Below are 25,297 nucleotides of genomic sequence, written 5' to 3'. Positions count from 1 at the left end.
CTTGATGCAATTCGAAGCGGGCGATTGAACCTGGAAGTGTCAACCGAAAATCAAAGAAATGAAAATAGAACAAGAAAATCGTCAAATTGATTGTGAAAATTGACATGTAATGTGAGATGAATTGAAAAGAGAAACAGTGTAAACAACCTTGGTCTTAGCCATACTCTGGTGATCGAAGATGATAGTAGCTAGCTGAAGTTTGTACGATTCAGAATCTTGGGGTTTTCAGTTTTCTACGATGGATATGAATGGAATTTTGGAAATAGGCTTTTCTCAGTTTTTGGATTAATAATGTAAGAAAATAAAACTATTTGGGTTTGGGTAGAGTAAATTTACCGATTAATGCTGCTGCTCTAACCTATTTGATTGATGGGCCGCGTACACTCCTTTAGATCCAAAAGGACAAGTTATTGGTAGTCCAATAATATGCTGTTTCTTCAACTTTCTACGTGTTTACAAGGCATTCTACTTTCGACCAAAAAATAGGCATTCTACAATTAATTATGGCTTCAAAGTTATTATGAATGTAAGCTTATGTTCTGGTTACCTGAAATGACCACAAGCTTAATATCATCCTGGTCCGTGTAGAGGATTCAGAGTCGAGTTAATATCACGTTAGTTCTATAGGACAAAATGATGTTTTAACTTGTCCATACAGATAACTGAGCAAATGTAAAGATAATAAGAGCTAACAATTCAAAGATTACTCAAATAAAGCTGCTAACTCAAAAACTACTTACAATGACTAAACAAAGGTTAAACACCTTTATTATCGCTCAAATTGAACTCTACTAATACTTTGTGACATTCTATAGTAGATTCCACTATAGAGCAGAAGTTTGGATCCTCTTCGATAGATCTTTCTCTGTCTTCCTCCAACCCACCCATTGATCGATGCCGTCATTGATTTCAAGTGAAAGACCATAGTCATTTTATCGTGCAACTCACCTTTTTACACTTTTGGATGGCGCAACTACTAAGTAGAATCCAAATCCATTGATGATGCATATAATTGCTTGTATTTCACGATTCTCTTTTTGGGAGCAGAAACCAGTACAGCTCTTTAATTTTCAAGAATCAGCAAAGACATATATGACGACTGAAAGAACCTCCACGACAACCCTCCTTTCATGTCACTTTAAATATGGAATTGCATGAAAGTTACCACATAAACCATATCAGGCAACCATCAGGACAAAAACTCTCATTGCAAGCTCCAGGATCTTATTTTCCATTATAGTAGTAGTATATATGCTTAATATTGTTATAGCGATATAAACTCTTGGAGTTCATATATTTTACACAATTTTTCTATTGTTAAATTTTAAATAATTTATCTGATCTCTTGGTATTTTATTGGGCATCCAAGAGTATGGAAAAAGATACTATTTTTTGGAGTTAATTACAATCAAGTGATTAATTTGAGTGGTATACAATTATTTCTCTTAAGTAAAGTTTAAAGTTTCAATCTCGAATATTGTATATCTAAAAAACATGTTTAGAGAGTTGGTCTCACAAGAATGCAAATTTTCTAGCTATAAAAAGATTGTCTCCCATAAAAAGTGCGTGTGAAAAAAAAAAAGTGAAATATTGAAAGATAGGAAGAAATTCAACCTTCTAAAACTATATGCTCAAGATACTAAGGACTTTCATTAGTGGTTTTTCAATTGGTGCATAATAAATTGAGAAGCAACTCACCAAAAATTAACTTTTATAGGTTAAATAGTATTTGGTTTGTGGGATTTGACTCATCTAAAATGAGAGAGTCACTTAAAAATATAAAGTAAGTCATTATAGTTATTGATTAAATTTTGTTATCACAACCATTGGATTAATAATAGTTGTGACGTTAAATAAATAATAGTTATCGCCAGGGGCGTATCCAGATTTTCTTGTTGGGGGGGCAAAATATAAGACAAACAAAATCTTCATTTGATATTATATAAACTTTAAATAATAAAAAATTATTTAAATACAACTGTTCGTTCTTTCATAGTACTAAATTTATCTATTATTGTATCAACAAGGATATTTTCAGCAATTTCTCTCTCGATATATAGAACTAACAAAATTTGTGAGAAGATCATTTTTTATTTTGTTGCAAAGCCGAAGTCTTAACTACTTTCATTGCAGAAAAAGATCGCTCAGTAGATGCGGTTGAAACAGAGAGTGTCAAAACAAGACGTATCAATCTATCAACAAGTAGAAATATTGTTGTTTTTTCAGTTTCAACTAACTTCTGGTAAAACTCGGATAAACTGAAATTTATTCCTAAATTAGGATCTCGGGAAACATTTGAATGATAATGTCTCAGTTGGAACGAAAAATCTCTTTTTCCTAGCTCGAAAAAATCATCTGTATATAATTTCTCAACAAGCTTACGAATTTTCTCATTATCAAATGCTTTAAAATTTTCCTTAGGATCTAAAGCTGAACTAAGTATGAGAAGTTACGCTGCCTTTACATTAAATCTTTTATTTAATTCAGGTAGTTGCAAATCAATTGCAGAATAAAACACATATATTCTATAATGATGTTTCATATCTCCATCTTGTTTCTCATGACGACCATTACCAATAAAATAAGGGGCTTTCATGTCAGGAAAGTCAACTTGACGAATATCACAAAATATTATAACATTTTTCTGTATGAAAATACCTATAATCGGTGAAGATTTCAAAATTCTTGGGGGGGGGGCGATGGTCCCTACCTGCCCCTCCCTAGATACGCCCTTGGTTATCGCCATCGACACCCTTATGCCTGCTCGATGCTCCCTCAAGAGACTTAGAGATCCTCCTTTTGCGGGATCGTTTTACTGTTTTTTAGCCGCTTTCCCTTGGTTTTAGTTTTCCGATGTAGCAAAAACAAAAATAATAATTGTGACGTTAAAAAAATTATAGTTGTGATGAGTACTTTACCAAAGTCAAATCTAATTTCAGTTTTATCACCACCATAGACAATCCTATTTCACTTTAGCTTGATATCTTAATTTCCTACCACACCAGGTTTTACAGTTCAAAAAAACTAATGATACACTTTAGTCTTTGAAAATTGGAATCAAACAAGATTTATCAATGAACAACGGTTGAAATTCTTAACTCCATCACCCTAACATTATACAGATGCATTAGAGTAACTCCTATTTAAGTCCACTCATAAGCTCTGATAAATTGGAATCAAACAAGATTTATCAATAATACATTTATGAATTAATTTCATTGATTGTAATGGTTACTCTTTAGATCTGATAAATGATGAATCTCATGACATGCTAATAAATATTTAATACTACTAATTTAATTTGTATAACGTATGAAATTTGTCTATATGCCTACATCACCCTCCTCCTCCTCGTCCTCCTCCTAGGGCGCGTGCCTTGGTAGCAATGTACTTGAAACGTTCTCATACAGTTTGGTCCAACCAATTCTACCTCCTATATATAACCCAATGATTCATTTTTCACATCAAACTTGCAGAAAAAACCGTTACACCCGTCATTCCCTTCACCTTCACTCATCACCACCGCATCCCCCTGCCACCACTACCACCACCACCACCACCATTCCTACCTCCAATGTAGAATGCAGAAGACACAACCCCACCTCCCTAAGCCTCAGCCAGATCCTCCTTGGCATTATTCCCCTTGATTTCAATTTCCAACATCAAATAGCACATTAAAAGACACACAAAACAAACAGACAAACAACCTTTGATTACAAACAAAACACTATAACCTTCAAACCATTTCTTTGTTTTGGAGGTTGAAAAACTAAGATTCCATCACCACCACCACCACCACCGAAATCACCACAACCACCACCATGACGACAAGCATCGTGAAGGAGATCCTGGCGAGGCCGATACAGATGGCCGACCATGTCTCAAAGCTCGCGGACGAGGCCGATCAGAATTTCCGCCAGGAATGTGCGGAGCTGAAAGGCAAAACAGAGAGGCTCGCCGGCCTCCTCCGCAGCGCGGCGAGGAACAGCAGCGACCTCTACGAACGCCCGACCCGGCGAATCATTGACGACACGGAGCAAGTCCTCGACAAAGCCCTCACGCTCGTCATGAAATGCCGCGCTAGCGGCCTCGTCAAACGTCTCTTCACCATCATCCCCACCACCGCGTTCCGCAAAACCTCCCAGCAGCTCGAGAATTCCATCGGCGATGTCCAGTGGCTCCTCCGCGTCTCCGCCTCCGCGGACGAGCGTGACGATGAGTACCTCGGCCTCCCCCCAATCGCCTCTAACGAACCCATCCTCTGCTTGATTTGGGAGCAGGTCGCAATCTTGCTCTCAGGGTGTTCGTTAGATGACCGAGGGGAAGCCGCTGCCTCATTAGTCTCTCTCGCCCGCGATAACGACCGATACGGCAAGCTTATCCTCGAAGAAGGTGGTGTTCCGCCGCTTTTGAAGCTTCTCAAGGAAGGGAGAGGGGAAGGTCAAGAGAACGCTGCCCGGGCCATCGGCCTTCTTGGCCGAGACCCGGAGAGCGTGGAGATCATTGTAAATGCTGGAGTTTGCTCAGTTTTCGCGAAAATCCTCAAAGAAGGTCACATGGCTGTTCAGATCATGGTGGCGTGGGCGATTTCGGAACTAGCCGAGAATCACCCCAAATGCCAGGACCATTTCTCTCAGAACAATGCAATTCGCTTGCTTGTTAGCCATCTCGCATTTGAAACCATTCAAGAACACAGCAAGTATGCAATTCCAACTAGACAGAACATGGCTTCAATTCATTCTGTTCTAATGGCAAGCAATGCCACCGGCACTGACGCGAAAACAGTTCAAGAAGATGAAAGGAACACGGTTTCTCACCCAATGGGGAGCCAATCCACCAGCCAAATGCACAATGTGGTTGCAAACACATTGGCCTTGAAAGGCAAGAATAATAATTCTGATGGATTAGGAAACAATGAAAACAACAACTATGGAAACAACAGTGCTAATGCTAGCAATGTTAGTGCAAAACACCACAACCAGTCACATGTTTCTATATCAGGAACAAGTATTAAAGGGAGGGAAATGGAAGATCCATACACAAAGGCGCAGATGAAGGCCATGGCGGCGAGAGCACTGTGGAAGCTATGCAGGGGAAATGTCACAATCTGCCGCATCATTACTGAATCAAGAGCGCTTCTGTGCTTTGCTGTTCTCTTGGAGAAAGGTCCAGATGAGGTCAAGCTTTACTCAGCGCAGGCTCTGATGGAAATCACTGCTGTGGCGGAGAATCACTCAGAGCTGCGGCGCTCCGCCTTCAAACCAACCTCTCCTGCTGCCAGAGCGGTGGTGGAACAGTTCCTCAAGATCATTGAGAAGGCTGATGATGATGAACTGCTCGTGCCTTGTATTCAATCCGTCGGTAACTTGGCGAGAACTTTCAGAGCAACTGAAACAAGGTTGGTTGCTCCTCTAGTGAAGCTTCTGGACGAAAGAGACGATCCTGTTCCCATGGAAGCAGCGACTGCCTTGATCAAATTCGCCTGCACTGATAACTACCTCCATGAAACTCACTGCACCGCGATTATAGAAGCTGGTGGTGCAAAGCATTTGATTCAGCTTGTTTACTTTGGGGATCAAAATGTGCAAATCCCTTCTTTAATTCTTCTTTGTTACATAGCTCTGCATGTTCCAAAGAGTGAGACTCTGGCTCAAGAAGAGGTGCTGATAGTTCTTGAATGGTCCACAAAGCAAGCGCATCTAATAGGAGTTCGTGCCATTGAAGAACTGTTACCAGAAGCTAAGAGTAGATTGGAACTCTATCAGTCAAGAGGTACCAGGGGATTTCACTGATTTTTAACATTGTCTGCAGAAACACTGAGATGATCCTTTATGTTGTTTTCGACAGTCTTGCATGATGAGTGTGTAGTGTATAATGTGTATAGAGATATAGATTACTAAATTAGCAAATGAAATGCTTTCTTGTTACATTCCAACCTTTGGTATTGGTATGTCTGCAATTTGATGCTTAGATGGAAGATAAACAAGAAAATTAGAGACAAAATTAACCCTTTCAAATGCTAATAGGACGCCCTTTTTTAGTACTCACTGTCTAGTAATAGTTCATTTTCTAAGGAAATAGTTTAATTATCTTCTACATTAATTACTCTATTAAAAAGTTTGTGTTGGAGTTCCAACATATTTACATATAAGAGCAGTGTAAAAGGTCACTAAAATTGGGTTATTCATGAGGGTAAAAGAGTTACCAGGATTATGCTATTAGTAAGAGATTTTTACTAATTTGCATATGGGTATGTATGGTTCAATCATATTGTTACCATTCTGGAAAAAAAGAGAGTAATTAATAGCATCAAAGGTTCAAAATGCCAAAGGACTGACAAAGCCCACTAATAGTTCTATGGCTCAAGACTCTTTTAATAAATTGATTGAGAATTAGAGGGATCCAATTAACTTGGAAGAGGATATTTTGCAAGTTAAAGCACATGTATTTGAGATTGAGATTCACCATCTAGAATTTTAACTAGTATGAGAATCTTGAAGCAACTTCTTATGGCCTGTTTGTTTTTCAGTTTCATTAAACATCAAAGGAAAACCTTTCTTTCACTTACTTAGCCTTGGGATGACATGTTCCACATATGACATACCCAAGCTCTTAAATGTTCGTTGGGGATGAAATCCAAAAGGCATATAGTCCCTCTAAAAAATATCGATTTCAATGAAAGATTCATCTTTCAAACTAATTAAAGAAAAAATTAAAAAGGGTAGGTGAAGTACTTAGCCGCATAGTATCCATCATGTGTACAGATTGAAACCTTCGTTAATGACATCACACTACAGATCACGTATTGTATGATAATCATACATTGAAAACAAGGCAAAACTACATTCCCTGCAGGATTCCCAAGCTTCCATCCATATTCAGTTTGAAAACTCTGTTTGAGGTGGTATCCATGAAACATGACGCACCTGTTTTTGAGGTTGAATAATTTCAGAAGTTTTATGTACTTCCAATGTACATCAGTACATGTCTGTATGCGGTTAAGAATCTCTCAATCCTGCCAAACCGAATCATAAGATTAGATATTAGAGAAAATACCAAGTCTATGTTTGATCTTTCTGTCAAGTAAGATTTATTCCATCGAAGGTATTCAATGTGAACTCATAGAGTTTAGCAAAAATGGGTACATGTGTACCTATAAAATGAATTTTGGTTTAGGTATTAGTAATTACGGCTAAAAATAGATAATATAAAATTATTCATATTTGTTAAGTTTTTGGAATACGTATTCTTGATGTGGTATTAGAATGTCTATGAGTACATAGCCTATAATTCGATAATTTTTACCTCCATTATTTTTATAAAAAATGAATTCCAGCACACACAACTGTTGGGCTTGTTCAGGTATTCCAGATCTTAGCTTCCTCAATACACTTCTTCAACTTAAAGTAACGAATTTTATCTTTTAGCATAAGACTTATCATCTAAATCTTGAAATTAAAAATAAAAGATAAATTTTATTGACATTTCAATTTTTATTTAATAATAATATTTATTTTATTATTTTATTTTATTTGACATGCGACATCATAAGAATTGAGAATGATAATGTGGCTTGGTGAGAGTATATATATAGACTCGAATTTTGTATATAAGGGTAGAATTTTATCTCTTATTATCACTATTTAATAATCTCATGAGTTTTTTTTTGATGCGCAACAACAAAGAAGAAAACAAAAAAGAAGCCGAAAGAAAAGAAGCCCCCTACAGCCTTACAAAGACTGATCTCATGAGTTTGAATATTATACTAAATAAGTTTTATACGAAAATTCAATTATATTTCACTATTTTACACATTAGAAGTTATCATTTTTTAGATTGGAAACTAAAAAAAAACAACAAAAGCAAAAGAAAGATGACCTAACTATTCTCTTTACGCGAAGTACCTCTTTTGGAGGAGTTCCAACGTTTTTAAACTCGTTTAACCATATCCCTAATAAGTACATCTGCAGATTTGTTTAGCTCCCTTGGGAATAACTGAAGGTCAGCTCCCACTCTCTTGGATCAGCACCAACGCTTTTGTTATTAATTTAGGTCATACAAGCATGAAAGTTGGGTGAAACTGAATTCAGACAGTTCATGCATCCAAGGAATTCATCTCACGAACAACTTTCCGCGCGCCAATATGCAACGCCAAAGAAAGGTCGTGGATTACAACCAAAAGCTCGACTAGATAAACATGTATCTCCAATTCCATCAAAATTAGAAAAAGTTAATTATTCAAGCTCCTTGATGGTCTCACAACAAGCCACTGCAACCCATAAACGATGAACTTCTACTAAAACTGTCATCCGTGTCCAATTTAAGCGAACCTCCATTCATAAATTAGCATTTAAAAAACTAAAAATGAATTAAAAAAAACTAGTAATGAAAGATACGGAAATGTGATATATCGTCAATATAAATTAGTTACATATTAATTTCAATATCTTGTATAATATATGACTTATATCATTTATTCATTTGTCAAATGTATAAATTTAAATTAGTTAAAAAGAATATAAATTAAAATTAAAATGAAACTTATATGAGCTCTTTCAATACCATTAAATACCTCATTCCTTATTTTTTTTTAGCTTTTTTCGTTATTCAGTTCAATAACTAGCACTATCCTTCAATTATTCGTTAGTTATATAATAAGCAAATGATAATTCTTCAAAGGCTTATGTGATTTATGTTTCAATTTTATGAATATAAAAACAATTTTCAGAAACATGCATATTTCAAATCTAATTTTTAAAATATTTTATTTTGAATGACAAGTTTTTTACTACGTAACAAAAATTGTAATTTAAAATCTAAAAAAAAAAATCCTAGAGATTTTTTTGAGATTCTCATTTTAAAATCTGAAAATAAGAACTGTTTTATAGATACAAGTTATAATAAGCAAAAACCTTAAATAAACGTGGCTTAAGTCTTTTATCCTATGAGAAAATAGGAGATGCACTGACAGTGTAAACTTATTTTACACATGCACCCAATTGATTTCCGTCACATTAACAATTTATTAATTTATTAATTAAAATTAAAAAGATTTGTAACTACTTAGTCTTATGTGGCATAATGTAATTGGACGTCAGTGTAAAACTTCTTTACACCGACAGTGCATATCCATTAACCTCTTATCCTATAACATTTCTTTGTGAGTTAGTTTTTTTTTTTTTTGAAATGTTTTGTGAGTTAGTTTTTAGAAGGAAAGGAAGTAAAATGCATATTTTAATTTTCAAATAAATAGTACCTAATCTTGATGATTTTTAAAAATAAAATCAATAAAAAGATAGAGAGAAATTAGCACAATCACAACAAATTAATAAGTTATTTATTATGTAAATGAGTAAATCTTATAATTTGAAAAATTTAATCATCTCATCTGTTTCTTTTAATTCCATTAAAAAGCTAACTGATCATAAAACAAACCCTAAGCAAACGGAGTGGTGCATGAGAGTTCAGTCTATGAGATCAATCTCTAGTGGTGGCTATTATCTTCATTCCCAATCCCAATACCGAACTCCGATCAGGAAAACCGGCCGTGCATGGCCATTTTACTTTCTTTCATGATAATTCTCATGCTCCTGGTAGTACCTGGGAGGACTTCATATATTATTGCTATCGTGTACTTCTCTGTACTCATCTTAAGTTGTTGTGGTATTCCTTCTTTGATATTCGCAGCAGCAAAAGATGCATGGTTGTGGTTGCGTGAACGAAACAACCCACACGGTGGTGCACCGCAACTGCAGCATGATCAGAGGGAACAACAACAACACAACAGACATGGTGCTGTAGCACTGCAACTGCATGGGAGGGAACAGTACAACAACGACAGACATGGTGCTGCAGCGCTGCAAGTGCATATTGGCGAAAGAGTGCAGATTGCTAGGGTGGGCATGAGAGGTTTACCCTCGGTTAAGAGCTTCCAACGAGGGGTCGACATAGAAAACGGATCACAGTCTGAATGTGCTATTTGCGTGGAAGAGTTCAAGGACGGGGAGTCGGTTCAACCTTTTGGAGTTTGTGTTCATGTCTTTCATGTCTTCTGCATACAGTCTTGGTTGTATGGTGGGAAAACTACTTGCCCGGTTTATCGAAAAGATTTGTCGATTACTATTTGATGGAGGGCATGAAGAAAGATTGCTTTTTTTTGTGATTGTTCTGGTTTTTGAGTTTTTATCTGATTTAAAATGTACATATATGGACCCGATCTAGAAAATTGAGTATTATATATGTACTTATGCTTTGGTATATTAGTAGTTGAAGTAAATAGGAAAGGTTTGTTTGTTATATACCAGGGGTAGGTTGAAGAGTTATGATTTGCTTGAAGTTCACGTGGCTGTTTGTCATGGGATTAATTCGTTTGATCGTGGCGTCTTTTAATTTGGTTTGCAATATATGCTCGAGTTTCTTCCATTACTTTCATTGCAGAAAACTCTTAAATGAGAAATCTCAATGTGCATGTTTGAAAATTATCCTAAAATTGATTACGAAGCCTAGTGAAAAGTTTGTCTCGGTAACTTCTGAGTGAAAGAAAAGCTAACATGCTAAATATCTTGCCCCAAGTAAGCACATATTCCTTGCCTCATTCCCACACACACCTTACCTGATCCATTCAAATTATGTAGAAATTGTTCCTTGCTTTATGTATCCAATAAATGGATAAATTATTAAATTCCATTTATCACATCTCCACCATGCTTCATTCATCCTTTCCCCAACCAGACATCATATAGCAATTGTATTCCATCTAAAGAAGAGGTAGCTTTTCATTTGATTGCTCAAGCCTTGGTTCAAAGTAATTTACTGATTTAACTTTTATGGTGTGACTTGATCTCATTCTCTCAACCTTCCTTCAATTTCCTAACTTTCTCACTCACATGCAATTGAAACATGCTATTTAGCTTTGATTGTCCACCTTCACTTTCTTCGGATAGATTGATGTATTTAGCTGCACATAGTAAGATGAGAAAAACAAACTGGTGTAATATTAAGATGTTATTTGATTTGATAGTATTTGCTTTTAGGAGATTTATTTTTTATTTAGGAGATTAGGAGAGATATTGTACATGTAGCATCTGTAAATTGTAATTACTTAGTGTATTTGTATTCAAGTAATAAAATTATATTTTCTCCATATTTCAAGTAAAACAAAAAGGAGAAACCACTGCTTAAATGAATTGGTGCTTCCCCTTTTCAGATTTACAGATTTAGCCACTGCTCTCTGGCCTCCTCTGCCTTCAAAAACATCTGATAAATCCCTTATTTTTCCCCTAAAGCCCCCAGACTTATATATTTCATTAGAATTTGAATTGCCAGTCCAGTACAGCTCTAAGCACCAACCCTACTAATGTATAAGCATTGGAGCCTTTGTGCACCAGCTCTATTTAGCGCTAACTGCTGAGAAACCTGCAACAAATGAAAAATAAAGGACATTAAAAGTAGCCAAATTACAAATTAGGCTACCACTATAAAAATTTCTGAATGTTGATAAAACTAACCTAAGACCCTTCTCTAACTATCTAAACTGACCACTAAAAAAATCCTACAAACTTAAGCAATTAAGCAAAAAGCCAACAACACATTGTTATAATCATGGGGGGATGGGGCAGAGCATAATTCTACTTGATGCTTAACTTTTCCAGAAATAATACTCCTTTTTTCCAAGAAGAAAACAATCCTTTATATTCATTTTGTTATGCTAAAAGAGAACTTGAGTTTAATTTCAAATATGCTACACTAAGCTTCCTATTATCCTCCTAAATGTCTGTGTCACTACAGCTAGGAGGATAAGAGGAAGCTGAATCAGGCTTGACCACATGCTTGCTTTCTGAATCATTACAGCAAGTTCATCTCGCATTTTCAGGTGAATTAAACTGCTTTTTGTGGAGAAAATAATGGACTGGCTGTCGTGCTTCGCATCTGCATTTGGAAAAGAGTTGGTATGCGGGGCAGTAGATGAATTACGTTATCCTTGCTGCTTCAACAAATTTGTGGAGGACCTTCAACATAAAGAAAACAATTTGATCACAACTATAAATAGCGTTGAAGACCGTGCTAAACATGCTAAGAAGCAATCAATGAAGACTGCTGATGTTTTGGATAAGTGGCTAAAGGAAGCTAACCCTCTCAAAGACAATGTGGAGGATCTACTGAAAGAAGCAAGAACAAGGAAGAGCAGCAATTGTCTTTGGCATTGTCCAAATTGGCTCTGGCGATACCGTTTAGGCAAGAAGTTAGCAAACAAAAAATATGACATTGAAAAATGTAATGAAGAAGGGATTAAGTGCATAGAACTTGAACGTGTTGCAACCCTTCCAAGCATGCCATATTTTTCTGGAGACAAATGTTTGGAATTTGATAGTAGAAAAGTTGCTTATCAGCAACTTATGGAGGCAGTAGAAGATGATGAGGTTTCCATGATTGGATTGTATGGTATGGGGGGTTGTGGTAAAACCACACTGGCAATGAAACTTATGAACACACAAAAACATCTGTTTGACAAAATGCTTTTTGTGCCTGTGTCTAGTGCACTAGATGTCCGGAGGATCCAAGATAAAATTGCAAGCTCGCTACAGTTTCAGTTTCCTGAAAGTGAAGAAAGGGAGAGAGCCCAACGCTTGCACACAAGGTTAATTCAAGAAAATAAGATTCTTTTGGTTCTAGATGATGTGTGGGAAATTCTTGATTTCGACACCATTGGGATCCCCACTAGTACAACTCATAAAGGATTCAAGGTTTTGATTACCACTCGGTTAGAATCAGTTTGTACTTCGATGGATTGTCAAAGAAAGATTTCACTGTCAATCTTAAAGAATGATGAAGCATGGGATCTTTTCCAAAAGCAAGCATGCTTGTCTGAAGTCACCTCCGAGTCCTTAAAGCATTTGGAAAGGCTAATTTCAGATGAATGTAAAGGACTACCTGTTGCTATTGCAGCTGTGGCCAGCACTTTGAAAGGAGAGTCCGAAGTAGAATGGAAGGTTGCATTGGATAGATTGCGAAATTCGAAGCCAGTGAATGTTGAAAAAGGTCTTCAAAATCCTTACAAGTGCTTGCAGTTGAGCTATGATAATTTGGATACTGAAGAAGCCAAGTCGCTTTTCTTGTTGTGCTCTGTGTACCCTGAAGACTATGAAATTTCAGTAGAGCAATTAACCAGATGTGCAATAGGGCTAGGCCTTGGTGGAGAAATTCACTCATATGAAGGGGCAAGGAATGAAATCAGTGCAACTAAAAATAAGCTCATAAGTTCTTGTTTACTATTAGCTGTTAAAGAGGAAGAGGAACATGTCAAGATGCATGACTTGGTTCGTGATGTTGCTCATTGGATTCCAAAGGAACAGTATAGGAATATGAACGGAAAATATTCACCAAGATACCTATGGACTGAGAATGTGCCATATGAACTGGATTTTTCCAATCTTGAATATCTACGAATACACACAGAATTGGAAATATCAGGTGAAGTTTTCAAAAGGATGGGGAAACTTAGAGTTTTGCTTCTTTCCAATCGCTAGGTAAGAAGGACATTGTCGACTATGTCATTCAAATCTTTGACAAACCTTCGATGTCTATTCCTCTTCCTCGGTTTGTGGGAATTAAGTGACTTTTCATTTTTAGGAGATATGAAGGAACTTGAAAGTCTTGATTTGTATTGTTGTTCATTCATTGAATTACCGAATGATGTTGCAGTTACACAACTGAAGAACTTGAGATTGTTAAGTTTAAGAATATGTGACATAGAAGAGAATAATTTTGAGGTTATTGCAAGACTCAAACTGTTGGAAGAATTGTACATTGTTGATGGGTCATTATGGAATCACTATAGTGAAAATGTTGCTGAATTCTTTAACAAGTTTAGTGTCGTCCAAGGGCTGAAAAGGTATATGATACGAGCAGGTACCATCCTATATCCTGGTTTCTTATTTGATGTGGACGTCGCTCCTTATCAGAAATGTATGGTGCTAGGTTATTATCATACATCATATGCAGCAGCAAAGGTTTTGGCCCAAAGAGCAGAGTGTTTGGTTTTAAGTCAGATATTGAGGGATGTGCTAAAAAATTTATGCCTGACATAATTCAAATAGGAGGAGTAATTATGAATGAGTTGAAGGTTGTTAAGCTAAGTGATTCCAAGGAGATAGAGTACTTAATTGACACTAGCAATCATTTGAGCGAGGTTGGAAATAGGCAAGGCTTAAATAAGTTTTTGGTCCCCAACCTTTACTAAATGCTTGATTTTCGTCCCTCGTCGGAGCAAAGGTGGGTTTTAGTCCCTAACCTTTGTCAAATGGTTTGGTTTTGGTCCCTCCGGAGCTCTTGGTCAACGCCGGAGCTCCGGTGGCCCATGTGGCATGGCCACGTGGGATTAATGAGGCAAGGTGGAATAATTTTTTTTATTTAAATTAAAAAAAAAACAAATTAATCTCTCCCTTCATCTAATTTATTTATCTTCCTAACTAATTAATTAGGTACATCATCACTTTCAACACAATATAAATGAATCATAATAAAGTAACATTTGACTCCAGGTGCTAATTGTTTCAAAACAATATCTCAAATTATTTTTCCAGATAAATCTTAGTAGCCACACCAGTTAGCTCCTACGCAGATCTCAGCATACAGAGCACTTTAATTCGCCAACCAACAATAAGCCAAAAATTCATCCTTGATTGATCCTTGACTTCTTCATTGATCCCTTTTCCCTCCTCCCCTGTTGCAACCCAGAAATTCATCCCAATCTCCTTCTCCTTACCCCGACCCAGACCAAAACAAATTAACCCACACCCATCTCTGTTAATAAAAAAGAAAAGAACATATAGGAATTGGAGAAATTAAGCAGAAGAACAAGTTCAGGTTGAAGACCCAGATGTGCTACGTGGGCTTCGGGTTTCGATGGATCTTGCAGCTCTTCTCCGTCGACCTTCCCAACCCCAATTTCAACCCACCCCCTTCTCTCTAATAATGGCGATCCCACCCACCGTCGCCACCCTTCACCACCCAATTTCAAACCACAAGACTCTCTCTCTCTCTCTAACTCACTTCCCTCTCTTCCCTTCTCGCTTAGAAGTGGTGTTAGTACACTTGAGTCAAGAAGACGACAGATCTGGCTGATCCATGACACAGCGGTGGTAGATCGACGACATGGAAAGATTACGACGGATCTGATTGTGGGTAGATGGCGTAGTGGAGTACCCACCATTTTCACATTCATGGGGCTGGGGGGGAGGGGGGATTCGCCGGTGATGGGTGGGAGTGGGATGAGAAGAAGGAAGAAGAAGATGAAGGGAATTATGGGTGCCTGGGTTTTGAAGATGAAGAAAATGGTTAAATTTCTAGGTTTAGAAGATGAACTTCTGCCTTATGGTGTTTCAATGTTAAGGAATGAATGAAATTAATTAGGAGGTAATTAGGTTTTTATTACTGAGATTAATTCTCATCTGTTTTTAATTTAATTTTTTTATTTCCACCTCACCTCAATAATCTGATGTGGCAATGCCACATGGGCCACCGGAGCTCCGGCGTTGACTAAGAGCTCCGGAGGGACCAAAACCAAACCTTTTGACAAATGTTAGGGACTAAAACCCACTTTTGCTCCGGCGAGGGACGAAAACCAAGTATTTGGTAAAGGTTAGGGACCAAAAACTTATTTAAGCCTTGGAAATATTCTCTGTAGGAGCCTTGGCTCTGGAATTTGTATTAAGTTGTTTAGGTAATAGAATTGGGTAATGATATATACACACCTCCTTTTGTATACACTTTATTTCCACCCAATTTTTTTTATATCTCTCTTATCTTATTATCTATCATATCTTATATTTTCTCTCTTATTTTTTCTTTTCTTTCTATCTCTCTCATCTTCCACCTCTTTCCACCTCATTTAAGAGGTGTGAACATAACTGTACTCAATAGAATTTGTCTCTCAATTCAGAGTTAGTACTCTAACAATATCCATCAGTAAAATTACATCTTGCCTCCATTTGTTTTGATCCTGATATGTTCTGTCATGATATATTACGGCTACGATTCTGTTACGGTCTCAAGAACCGTCCCCTTATTGGTTGATAAAGAATCCTTGGTATCTATAACTTGATCACATTTACTAAAACATTTAACTTATTAAGCTACCCCTCTTGTATCGTTTTCTGTTGCTCAGATTAATGAAGAATCAGAGAAGGAATTTATTGAGGAAGTTGCCAGTTCAGAGGTACTCTCTTCTACAATTTTAACAGATTCTCAATTGATTGAAAGACTATCTCCAAGCCCCTTGGGTGCTCCTCTAAATAAGAGCATGATTGTTATTCCATCAACTCCTTTAGAATTAACTAGCTTAGTCCTATTAGATACTCCTCAGCATGAATCACATGCACAACTAACTAAGCTTGTTGTATGAAATTGTCCTTTTTTAACATGTCCAACTAGTTTCTCATTTAATATTGTTTTTCTACAGGAGAAGGATCCCATGCCAAAAACCACTTCTACACTTGGTAACTTAGTTGGAACAATAAGTGAAGACAACCAAATTGAAAGTGAATCAACTGCACCTGAATCATCCAAGTTCATAGGATCAAAAAAGAGAAAGCAAAGGGACACCACACTTAAATTTGTTGGAGCAGAAATCACACCCATTCCTTCACCCAACTTGACAGATGTATTAACTCTTTTATGTCTTTCAATTTTTCTCCATTTTGAAAAACTAGATATTATTGAACTAATTATGGAGAAGGTTAGGGCGTAAATAGGAGATAATGAGAGTTGACTTACTAAGCATCATACTTTTGGCATTTCACAGAATATTGATGAAACCAAGAAGAGAGCTGATGTTGGAAAGGAGCCTTCATTAGTCAAACCAGCCATACCAAGTTCTGGTTCAGAATCAGAACTAAGAGGGCCATCTCCAACATCATTAACAACTCCCCTACATAAAATACCTCTGCATGTAAGTTTGTTAATCACAGAAGCTTGAAAAAAAATTATTCCAGAATAGTAAGGCTAATGCTTTCTTGCTTGTTCAATATTACAAATAGAAGTTGGTGGATCAAGAGCAAACCAGTAAACCAGGTGTTCTGGAAGAACAAGTTTCCCTTGGAGGAACAATAGTAAACTCAGAAATCGCTCATATTATTACCATACTACCTCATGATATACATTATAAAGCAGTAGTTAATTCAAAGATATAACTTTAGAACCACTCTTAACATACTTTTCCATTTGTGATGCACAGAGCATTGAGGACATAGGAAAAGAAAGAATTCAAGAGGGGCATGCATCAAAGGAAACTAGGATGACAACTTTGTCAGCTGGTGTAGAAGGCATTGGAGAGGGATTAAACTTGATGAATAAAGAAGGTAGAATAGGTGTTGTTTCTAACGACAGCATTGAGGTTCCTCCACGTTAGTACTCTCTTCTTGTCTGATATATATCTCGCCTAAGAATTGTTGGGGTTGATTGTCAAGTCCCACATTGCCCAAGTTTCTAAAATAAAGAAGGAGGTTAAAAATTAGCTATTGGAGAAGTCCCACATCGCTTAGTGTGGTGAAGCAAGGGGAAGACCAAGGCTATATATTGGACCTAGGTTCTTTGTTTTTAGATGCACCAGTCACTAGCACTTTAAGCTTATATCTGACTTAGTTTAATATTTGCTTTGTGAGAGTGTGGTTGTACTGGGGCATTGGGGTGAGAGTGAGAGAAGTCTATGTGTTGTAACAATTTTCACATAGTGATATTTCTCTGGTTGTCAGTTTAGACAACGATCGTGGTTTTTTCTCCGATTTTGGAGTTTCCACGTAATTTTCTTGTGTTGTGATTGTGTTTTATTTTTCTTCAGCTCTGTTGTTTCCCAACAGTGGTATCAAGAGCTTCGGTTCGATGAGATATCACAATTCTTAGTATGCTTTGTGGTCGCAGAATTATCTGATCTTCCACACCAGAAAAGAAGTGTGATATTGTGGAGGTGCTGAAGAAGAAGTTTGCAGCTGCTATGTCTTACTCGAGCGCTATGAAGTTTGACATAGAGAAGTTTGATGGAAGAATCAACTTTGGCTTGTGGAAAGTACAAGTCAAGGATGTGCTGATACAATCAGGATTACACAAGGCGCTGAAAGGAAACACTTCTAACATGGAGGCCGACAAGTGGGAGGAACTAGATTTGAGGGCTGCAAGTGCAATTCGTCTGTGTTTGCAAAAGAATGTTCTTGCAAATGTGCAGAATTTGTCATCAGCCAAGGAGCTCTGGGAGAAGCTTGAAGGGTTATATCAGGCAAAGGGCATCTCAAATCGGCTGTTGCTGAAGGAGCAATTCCACAATCTGCGCATGGATGAAGGTACGAAAATATCTGATCATCTGAGTACTTTGAATAATATTATCTCCGAGCTGGAATCTATCAAAGTAGAGATTGATGATGAAGATAAAGCGTTAAGGCTCATTTTGTCCCTTCCATCTTCCTATGTTCATCTTAAACCTGTTTTGATGTATGGGAAGGAAAGTTTGAGTTTTGAAGAAGTTGCAACTAAAATTATTTCGGAAGAAAGGAGAATGAAAAATGATGAAAGCACTTCAACAAGCTCAATATTGCTAACTGGAGGTGGGGCTAATGGGAAGAAGATCCTTGCAAAGAATCTGGCGTGCTGGATGTGTGGAAAGTCTGGGCATGTGAAGAGAAATTGTCCAGGTGGAGCAGTATCTGAAAAAGACTCTGAGGTAAGTGCTAGCACTGTCTCCCTTGTTTTGGGAGATGATGGTGATGATCTCATCTAGAAGATACAGTTTGTCCTTATGGTATTTCCGCTATACCATGGAAAAGGACAAGTTATTGCTAGCGAATTCAGAAACAACACACGGGCATTGGTTGGCATTGATGCAAGGTGTGTGGTGAAAGGTGTCGATGGCTGAAGAACTTCCTGGAAGCCAACATGGGAGTTGCACCATAAAATTTCAGCAAGGTTTCGACATGTGAAAATTCTTGGAATGGTTTAGTTCCAAGTGAAGAAAATTATTGGGATTGTTTGTTTCCAAGTAAAGTGTACTCTTTTATGGTGGAGTATGATTGTCGGTATAGACAATGCAATTGCCCAAGTTTCTAAAATAAAGAAGGAGGTTAAAAATTAGCTATTGGAGAAGTCCCACATCGCTTAGTGTGGTGAAGCAAGGGGAAGACCAAGGCTATATATTGGACCTAGGTTCTTTGTTTTTAGATGCACCAGTCAGTAGCACTTTAAGCTTATATCTGACTTAGTTTAATATTTGCTTTGTGAGAGTGTGGTTGTACTGGGGCATTGGGGTGAGAGTGAGAGAAGTCTATGTGTTGTAACAATTTTCACATAGTGATATTTCTCTGGTTGTCGGTTTAGACAACGATCGTGGTTTTTTCTCCGGTTTTGGAGTTTCCACGTAATTTTCTTGTGTTGTGATTGTGTTTTATTTTTTCTTCTGCTCTGTTGTTTCCCAACAAGAATTCCTTTAAATTTTAGCATCTTCTGCATATACTCATAGCCATTCTTTAATCATTGTGAAAACAGGAGTATACACGAACTTTGTTGATATGGATGATGCACAAATTGCTATAGATAGTGTTCAACTTAAATCATGTCCTGATGTAAGTTTTCTGTATGCAAATGTTCATTCCAAAATTGTGGTTGTCTTAATAATGCTTAATTCTTCTGTGAAACGCCAAAAGTGATAATACTTTTGGCAGAAAAGAATACTTTTGGCATCATACTTTGCATCTCAGTCTGTCTGCACTTTTCTTCTTGTTTTTTCTAGAATGGGATAAACGTCAGGCAGACTGAGACAGACTTAGACAAAGAAAGTGCAGACAATCCTATAAATATTGGAGACTTGTGTGTTTCTCAACTGGCTGCAGATAACTTAGTTTCAAATGCAGTTGTTGACCTGGAAGAGTTTTTAAAGATGCCTCTGAAGGACATAGCTAGGTCTGAGGCTAACCGTATTCGCCTTCTGATAGCTCTTAAGTTCTTGTCCCAGCTTTCTTTAAAAGATGCAGCTCTGTCAGATGGGCTTAAAGCTATAATAGACTCTATGCATAAAGAACTTCCAAGCATTCTATGTTCCTTCAAGCAAGCCTTTGTTACTAGTGTCAAATTTGCAGCGATTGGAGCTCATCAGAATGAGGCAGCCAGTAATCTTGTTTCCAAAATTTCTAAGGCAAAGAATTTTTTGGATGAAGATCAACAGAAGGAAGCAATCTTGAACGAAGAGATTATTCGGTTGAAGAAAGAAATGAAAGATCGTGAGGCTGACCTATCATCTCTTCAGGAGGAAAAAAAGAAATGCATTCAAGAAACTATAGGTTACAAAAGGGAGTTTGAGAACTTGAGGAAAGACATGTCTCAAATGGTGAAAGATCAAAGAATAGCTCAAAAAGAATTATTTAAGGTGGAATATAAATGGTCAGCTCTATGTAGCCAATTTCAGAACAACCGCATTGTTGATAGAAATCACTCTTAAATGATATTTCTTGTTTGTAATTTTTCTAAATTGCCAAGTTCATTAAGTTTTAGAGGCTATCATATTAGTACTTATTTACTCACCTAAAATGGTTCAATTCCACTGAGTTTCTTGACCCTACATATAACCTATTTGAGCACATCAAAGAAATAAGTAGGCATAAAACAACAATTCAAATTGGAAATTTTAAAGCTTGTAAGATTGTAGGATGCAAACCAAACTAACCATAAAAAAAAAAAAAACATGAACCAAATAAACTGTGATGAAAAAAATAAAAGAGGTTCCAAAACAACCATCATTGAAATCCCAGATCAGCACACAAAAGAATCATAAGCATGTTGGTGGTCACTGCAAGAGAGTCCAGGTTTTTTATGAATACCCTGCATCTTAAGTTTTTGCATAGTCTTTTGAGCAAGCTCCAAGTTTGTAACTTGACCATGAGTCTCTTCCATTATATCGAGCATGGCATTAGTAAAACTCCCATATAATGTGCAGTCCACAATACTGTGTTGATAAGTGGTTGGGGAAAAAACTACTTTATGTGTGGGGAAGAATAATATCGATTCGGTCCAATGACCTTTCTTGTCACATTTGAAAGCAGTCAATAGAGTTGCATGAATAGGACTATCATCTGATCGAATATCTGAAATCTTGTTTTGAGTTGGACTAAAAATGGACTTGAACAACTTTAACACCATATCCCCTATCTCCCCAAAAAATGACCGAGATGGCTTTGGCAGAGTAGTCATCACTGTCTTCGAATTTGGAGTTACACTATCTTTACTTTTCTCATTCTTGAGAATATCCACAGGAGGCAATTTGAAATTAGATGCCCATGGAATCCCCGTATGGATAAAGTCTGTATCACGTTTTAGGATCTGTCTTATTAATTCATTGTTCCAGGAATCTAATCTCTTCATTTCCCATCTACAACAACTAAACCATTGATTAGAAATTTGGCAATCTGATACAAATGTTAGAGCACAAACCCGGCTGCCTATAAGTCTCTTGAAAAAATAATCTGCATGTTCATAAAACATTCTCGTCACAAATATAGTTGTTTTTTTTTTTTGTGAATGGGAAAGAAAGTCACAAATAGTTATACAAATGCAGTATTATTTGTCATGAATTTAAAGAAGGCTTAAATACTCTAGGGGTCCCTGAAATTGTACCCCGTATCAAAATAAGTCTCTGAAATTTTTTTTTCCGATTCCGGGTCCCTGGAATTGTTTTTTTAATCAGAATAAGTCCCTACGCCGGAGAAGACGGTGGTTGACGACGGCGGTCATGGCGGCGCTACGACCAAGGTGTTGGGCCGGCTTCGTCTCGTCCTCAGGAACTCAGTGGTGGTGGTCTCGTGGGTTGGGTCGTCACAGTTGAAGAGAAAAGGTTAGTCGCAAGTTGATTTCTTCTCGCCGGAATTTATGGAGCTTCTCGGTTTCTTCGTTTTAGCTTTGTTTCTTGCGATTTCTTCGCCCAGATCAGATATATGAAGGTCTAGGAGTGTTTTAAACATGTTATTTCATGGTTTGTGGAAACAATGAGGAGGCAACCACTGTCTTCTCCGGCGTAGGGACTTATTTTGATCAAACAAATTTTTCTAGGGACCCGGAATCGGAAAAAAAAATTTCAGGGACTTATTTTGATACGGGGTACAATTTTAGGGACCTACAGATTATTTAAGCCTTTAAAGAAAATAAATATTTGGTGCGAAGTTCCGTAACAGACTATCAGTTACATTTTAATAAAGAGTGTAAGTCCTCACATCGACAACAAAAATTGAGAACACAACCTTCTGGTTAGAAGTGATAAGTCCCGACGCGTGTGTTTTGTTCCGTAACAATTACATAATGGTGGATATAAGCACTCTAGTATTGTTCTAGGGAGAGTGTAAATTAGTAGGGATGAGAATAAGCTGGATTGAGTTAAGCTTTAATTTATGTAAATAGACTTGGCTTACTTAATAATTTTAAGGCTATATATTAAGTTTGATCAGTTACTTGTTATAGCGTTTTCTTTGGCCCTAGTTGGGCATTTCTCAAAGTCTAGCCTGATCTGGAAGAAAATAAGCTAGATTATTTTAAAGTTTTTAAGGCCGGATGGCATATTTTAAATCATACTTCATAGTACGGTATTTAAATAGTTCATAAATATACTTTAAATTGATTAATATTCTTAATTTAGTATATAATTAAATTTCTTTAAATATATAAAAATATTATAATATTATAAGAAAGTTCTAGTGTAACAATAATAGAATGATAAAATATATTTATATTTATCAAAATATGTTAGTCTATTGGGCTTACAAAGCTTTTTGAATTACGTGAAATCCAGCCTTTTAAACTATATATAGGTTTATAAAAAGGCTAAGCCTTGTTTAATTGTTTCTTAATTTGACCTGCATTTCAAAAATAAAATTATTACCTGGCAGCATGCTTGGTCTGTTGTAGACTAAATTATAAATCTCTATAAACGGTTCTTTGGTTTGTTCCCACCACTTAATATTAGCTCATGTGCGATTCTGGTCGTCTAGAGTTTTTTTTTTACTGTAAATTTAATCAATTATAATTTTACAGTTAATTATAATCAATTAACAAAATACAATTAATTAATCCATACTAACTTTTATTCTTCTTAAAATTTTAAATTATAATTTTCTATTCATCAAAAAAATTATTATTTTCAAAGTAAAATAAAAAAAAAGTAATAATTCGATGAAATAATATTAAATCTTCTTCAAGTAAAACCCCACCAAGCAAAAGTAATAAATTTCATCTAAACTTTTTAAATAAAAATATTAAAATTCATCCTATTTAAACCTTATTCTAACGTTAAAAAAACCTTATTCTTATATCCAATCAAATTTTAATAATTTTTTTCTCTAAATTCTTTAACTTTAGACTTTCAAATTTAATTATATCATATCCCAAATATACCATAAAATTCAAAATATTTGAATAAAAAATTAAATTTAAGAATTTTTTATGAAATTTTGAAAAGGGCCAAATTTACTAATTTTTAAAATATAAGGACTTAATTATTTAGTTCGAAAAGAAAAAATCAAGAGTCCAAACTCACGCTCCCAAACCAAATGGATAAGTGTAACCAAAAAAACTAAATGGATAAGAAGTTCAATTAAGTCTAATTAGGATCATGCACTCACTAGGAAGGAACCAAGATAATTAAAGTAAAAAACAGGAAGAAAAAAAATTGATGCTTTCAGCAGCCATTGAAAAGTTGTGAATTAGAAAAAGTACCATAGATCGTTCGTTTATCGGCCGTAACAATCGCTCCTGGTGTGCAGCCATGGGCTAGGAGATAGATGAAAAGGTTGTCATCCGCGTGAGCATGATAAACCAGCGCGCAAAGCGCATGTCGTATGTTGGATTTTGTGGGCTGGAAGCAGGAGGATTCATCCTCAACCAGAAGAGTGATGTTATCTTCTGGAAACCCACGGAGATCCATAAGCTGTTTTTTCATCCTCATAATGGGTCCTTTGATATCAATGTTAATTTGTTGTGGATGCTTCAATCCAATCAACACAGCCTTCTTTTCCCCAACTAATGCTACATTTTTTTCTAACTCCATCTTCTCCTTTGATGTTATCGGATCCATTTGGATGCAAGTTATCAAACACACACACAGTAGTACCTCAGTTGGAGTAGGGAGCTGAAACAGTGAAGCGTAACGGAAATTAATAACACTAGCTAATAACTAGTACGTGTTCTTCAATGAGGTACTAATTGGACTATTCTGGCGTATTACCAAGCACGTGTGAAACTGAAAGATCATAACAGAATCTGAAAATTTATTTGTTTTTCATTTTTTGATTTTCCACTAATTTCCATTTAAATGGTTTTGGTAACCGGTGACGTGGTAGAAAATATATATCAAACGTGGATAATTTAATATATAATTACAATTTCAGATAATCAAATTTAATATATTTTTGGTCCTTATTAGTTATTAGACACCTCAATCTAAAATAGTCTCTGAAATCACATTAAATCCATCATTAATTATTTCCTTTGATTATTATTTTTTTGTTAGAGACTAATTTCTATCCACTAACAGTATAAATTTTTTTACACAGTCATTCAATCATATTCATCTATTTTCTATTTTAAATATTATCAAATTCAAAATTAATTACTCCTATAAGCTAATAAAATGAAGATTTGTGATTGAATGATTGTGTAAAATTTATTTATACTGTCAGTGCATAGAAATTAATTTTTTTTGTTATAACCACTATCCATTTCGTTAACTAACATCATCCTTTAATAGTTTGTTAATTGATAACTAATTTTGTTAAGTAGATTTTGGATCCAGTTTACTCCTATTTTTTATTGTATTTTTATATGACGGGGCTGATCCATCCCCAGTTTACTCTAATTAAATTCTAAAGTATCTTATCCTCAATCAAATCCTAAATATTCAAACTAGATAGATAAAAAAGGTAGAAGAACTAAATGATAAAGGTCGAGGTTCACATGTGATAACAAAAGGTAATTAAAGATTAGGCTAATTTCAATCGTTAGATACGCTCAAAAAAAAATCGTTAGATATTTCCTGTAGGATTATGATTGGATTATCTTGAAAAAATGTATATAAACTACTGCTACCATAGTGGTAAGTTCTTATATATGCTCTATATATAGTTAGCATTATATGCACTTTATATTCCAAACCCAGTACGCAATATATACATTAATTCTCCAATGTGGAAGTGTCTCTATTTCTCTTTGGTCCTGCTCCTGCTGTTGCCGGCTGTTGGCTGGTTTTGTATTTCTAAAGTACCTCCGTTATGGATTCTCA

The 25,297-nt window shown here is 36.1% G+C and overlaps 2 protein-coding genes and 1 pseudogene across 2 annotated transcripts; all 3 read left to right on the top strand.

Annotated features, from left to right (window-relative positions):
• Positions 1–3,472: 3,472 nt before the first annotated feature.
• On the top strand, positions 3,473–6,024 carry LOC130747616 (uncharacterized). Its single transcript, XM_057600593.1, has one exon. It carries the CDS (start codon positions 3,822–3,824, stop codon positions 5,790–5,792), a length of 1,971 nt encoding a protein of 656 aa, XP_057456576.1. The 5' UTR covers positions 3,473–3,821; the 3' UTR covers positions 5,793–6,024.
• A 3,527-nt stretch (positions 6,025–9,551) lies between these two features.
• On the top strand, positions 9,552–10,127 carry LOC130745053 (E3 ubiquitin-protein ligase ATL41-like). Its single transcript, XM_057597197.1, has one exon. It carries the CDS (start codon positions 9,552–9,554, stop codon positions 10,125–10,127), a length of 576 nt encoding a protein of 191 aa, XP_057453180.1.
• Positions 10,128–10,675: 548 nt separating this feature from the next.
• LOC130745052 (uncharacterized) lies at positions 10,676–20,476 on the top strand (annotated as a pseudogene).
• The last annotated feature ends 4,821 nt before the right edge of the window (positions 20,477–25,297 follow it).

Source organism: Lotus japonicus, chromosome 3 (genome assembly GCF_012489685.1).
Source record: "Lotus japonicus ecotype B-129 chromosome 3, LjGifu_v1.2".
Classification (NCBI taxonomy): domain Eukaryota; kingdom Viridiplantae; phylum Streptophyta; class Magnoliopsida; order Fabales; family Fabaceae; genus Lotus; species Lotus japonicus.
The sequence above is the reverse complement of the archived record's forward strand: the minus strand, read 5'-3'. Positions and strand labels throughout refer to the sequence as shown.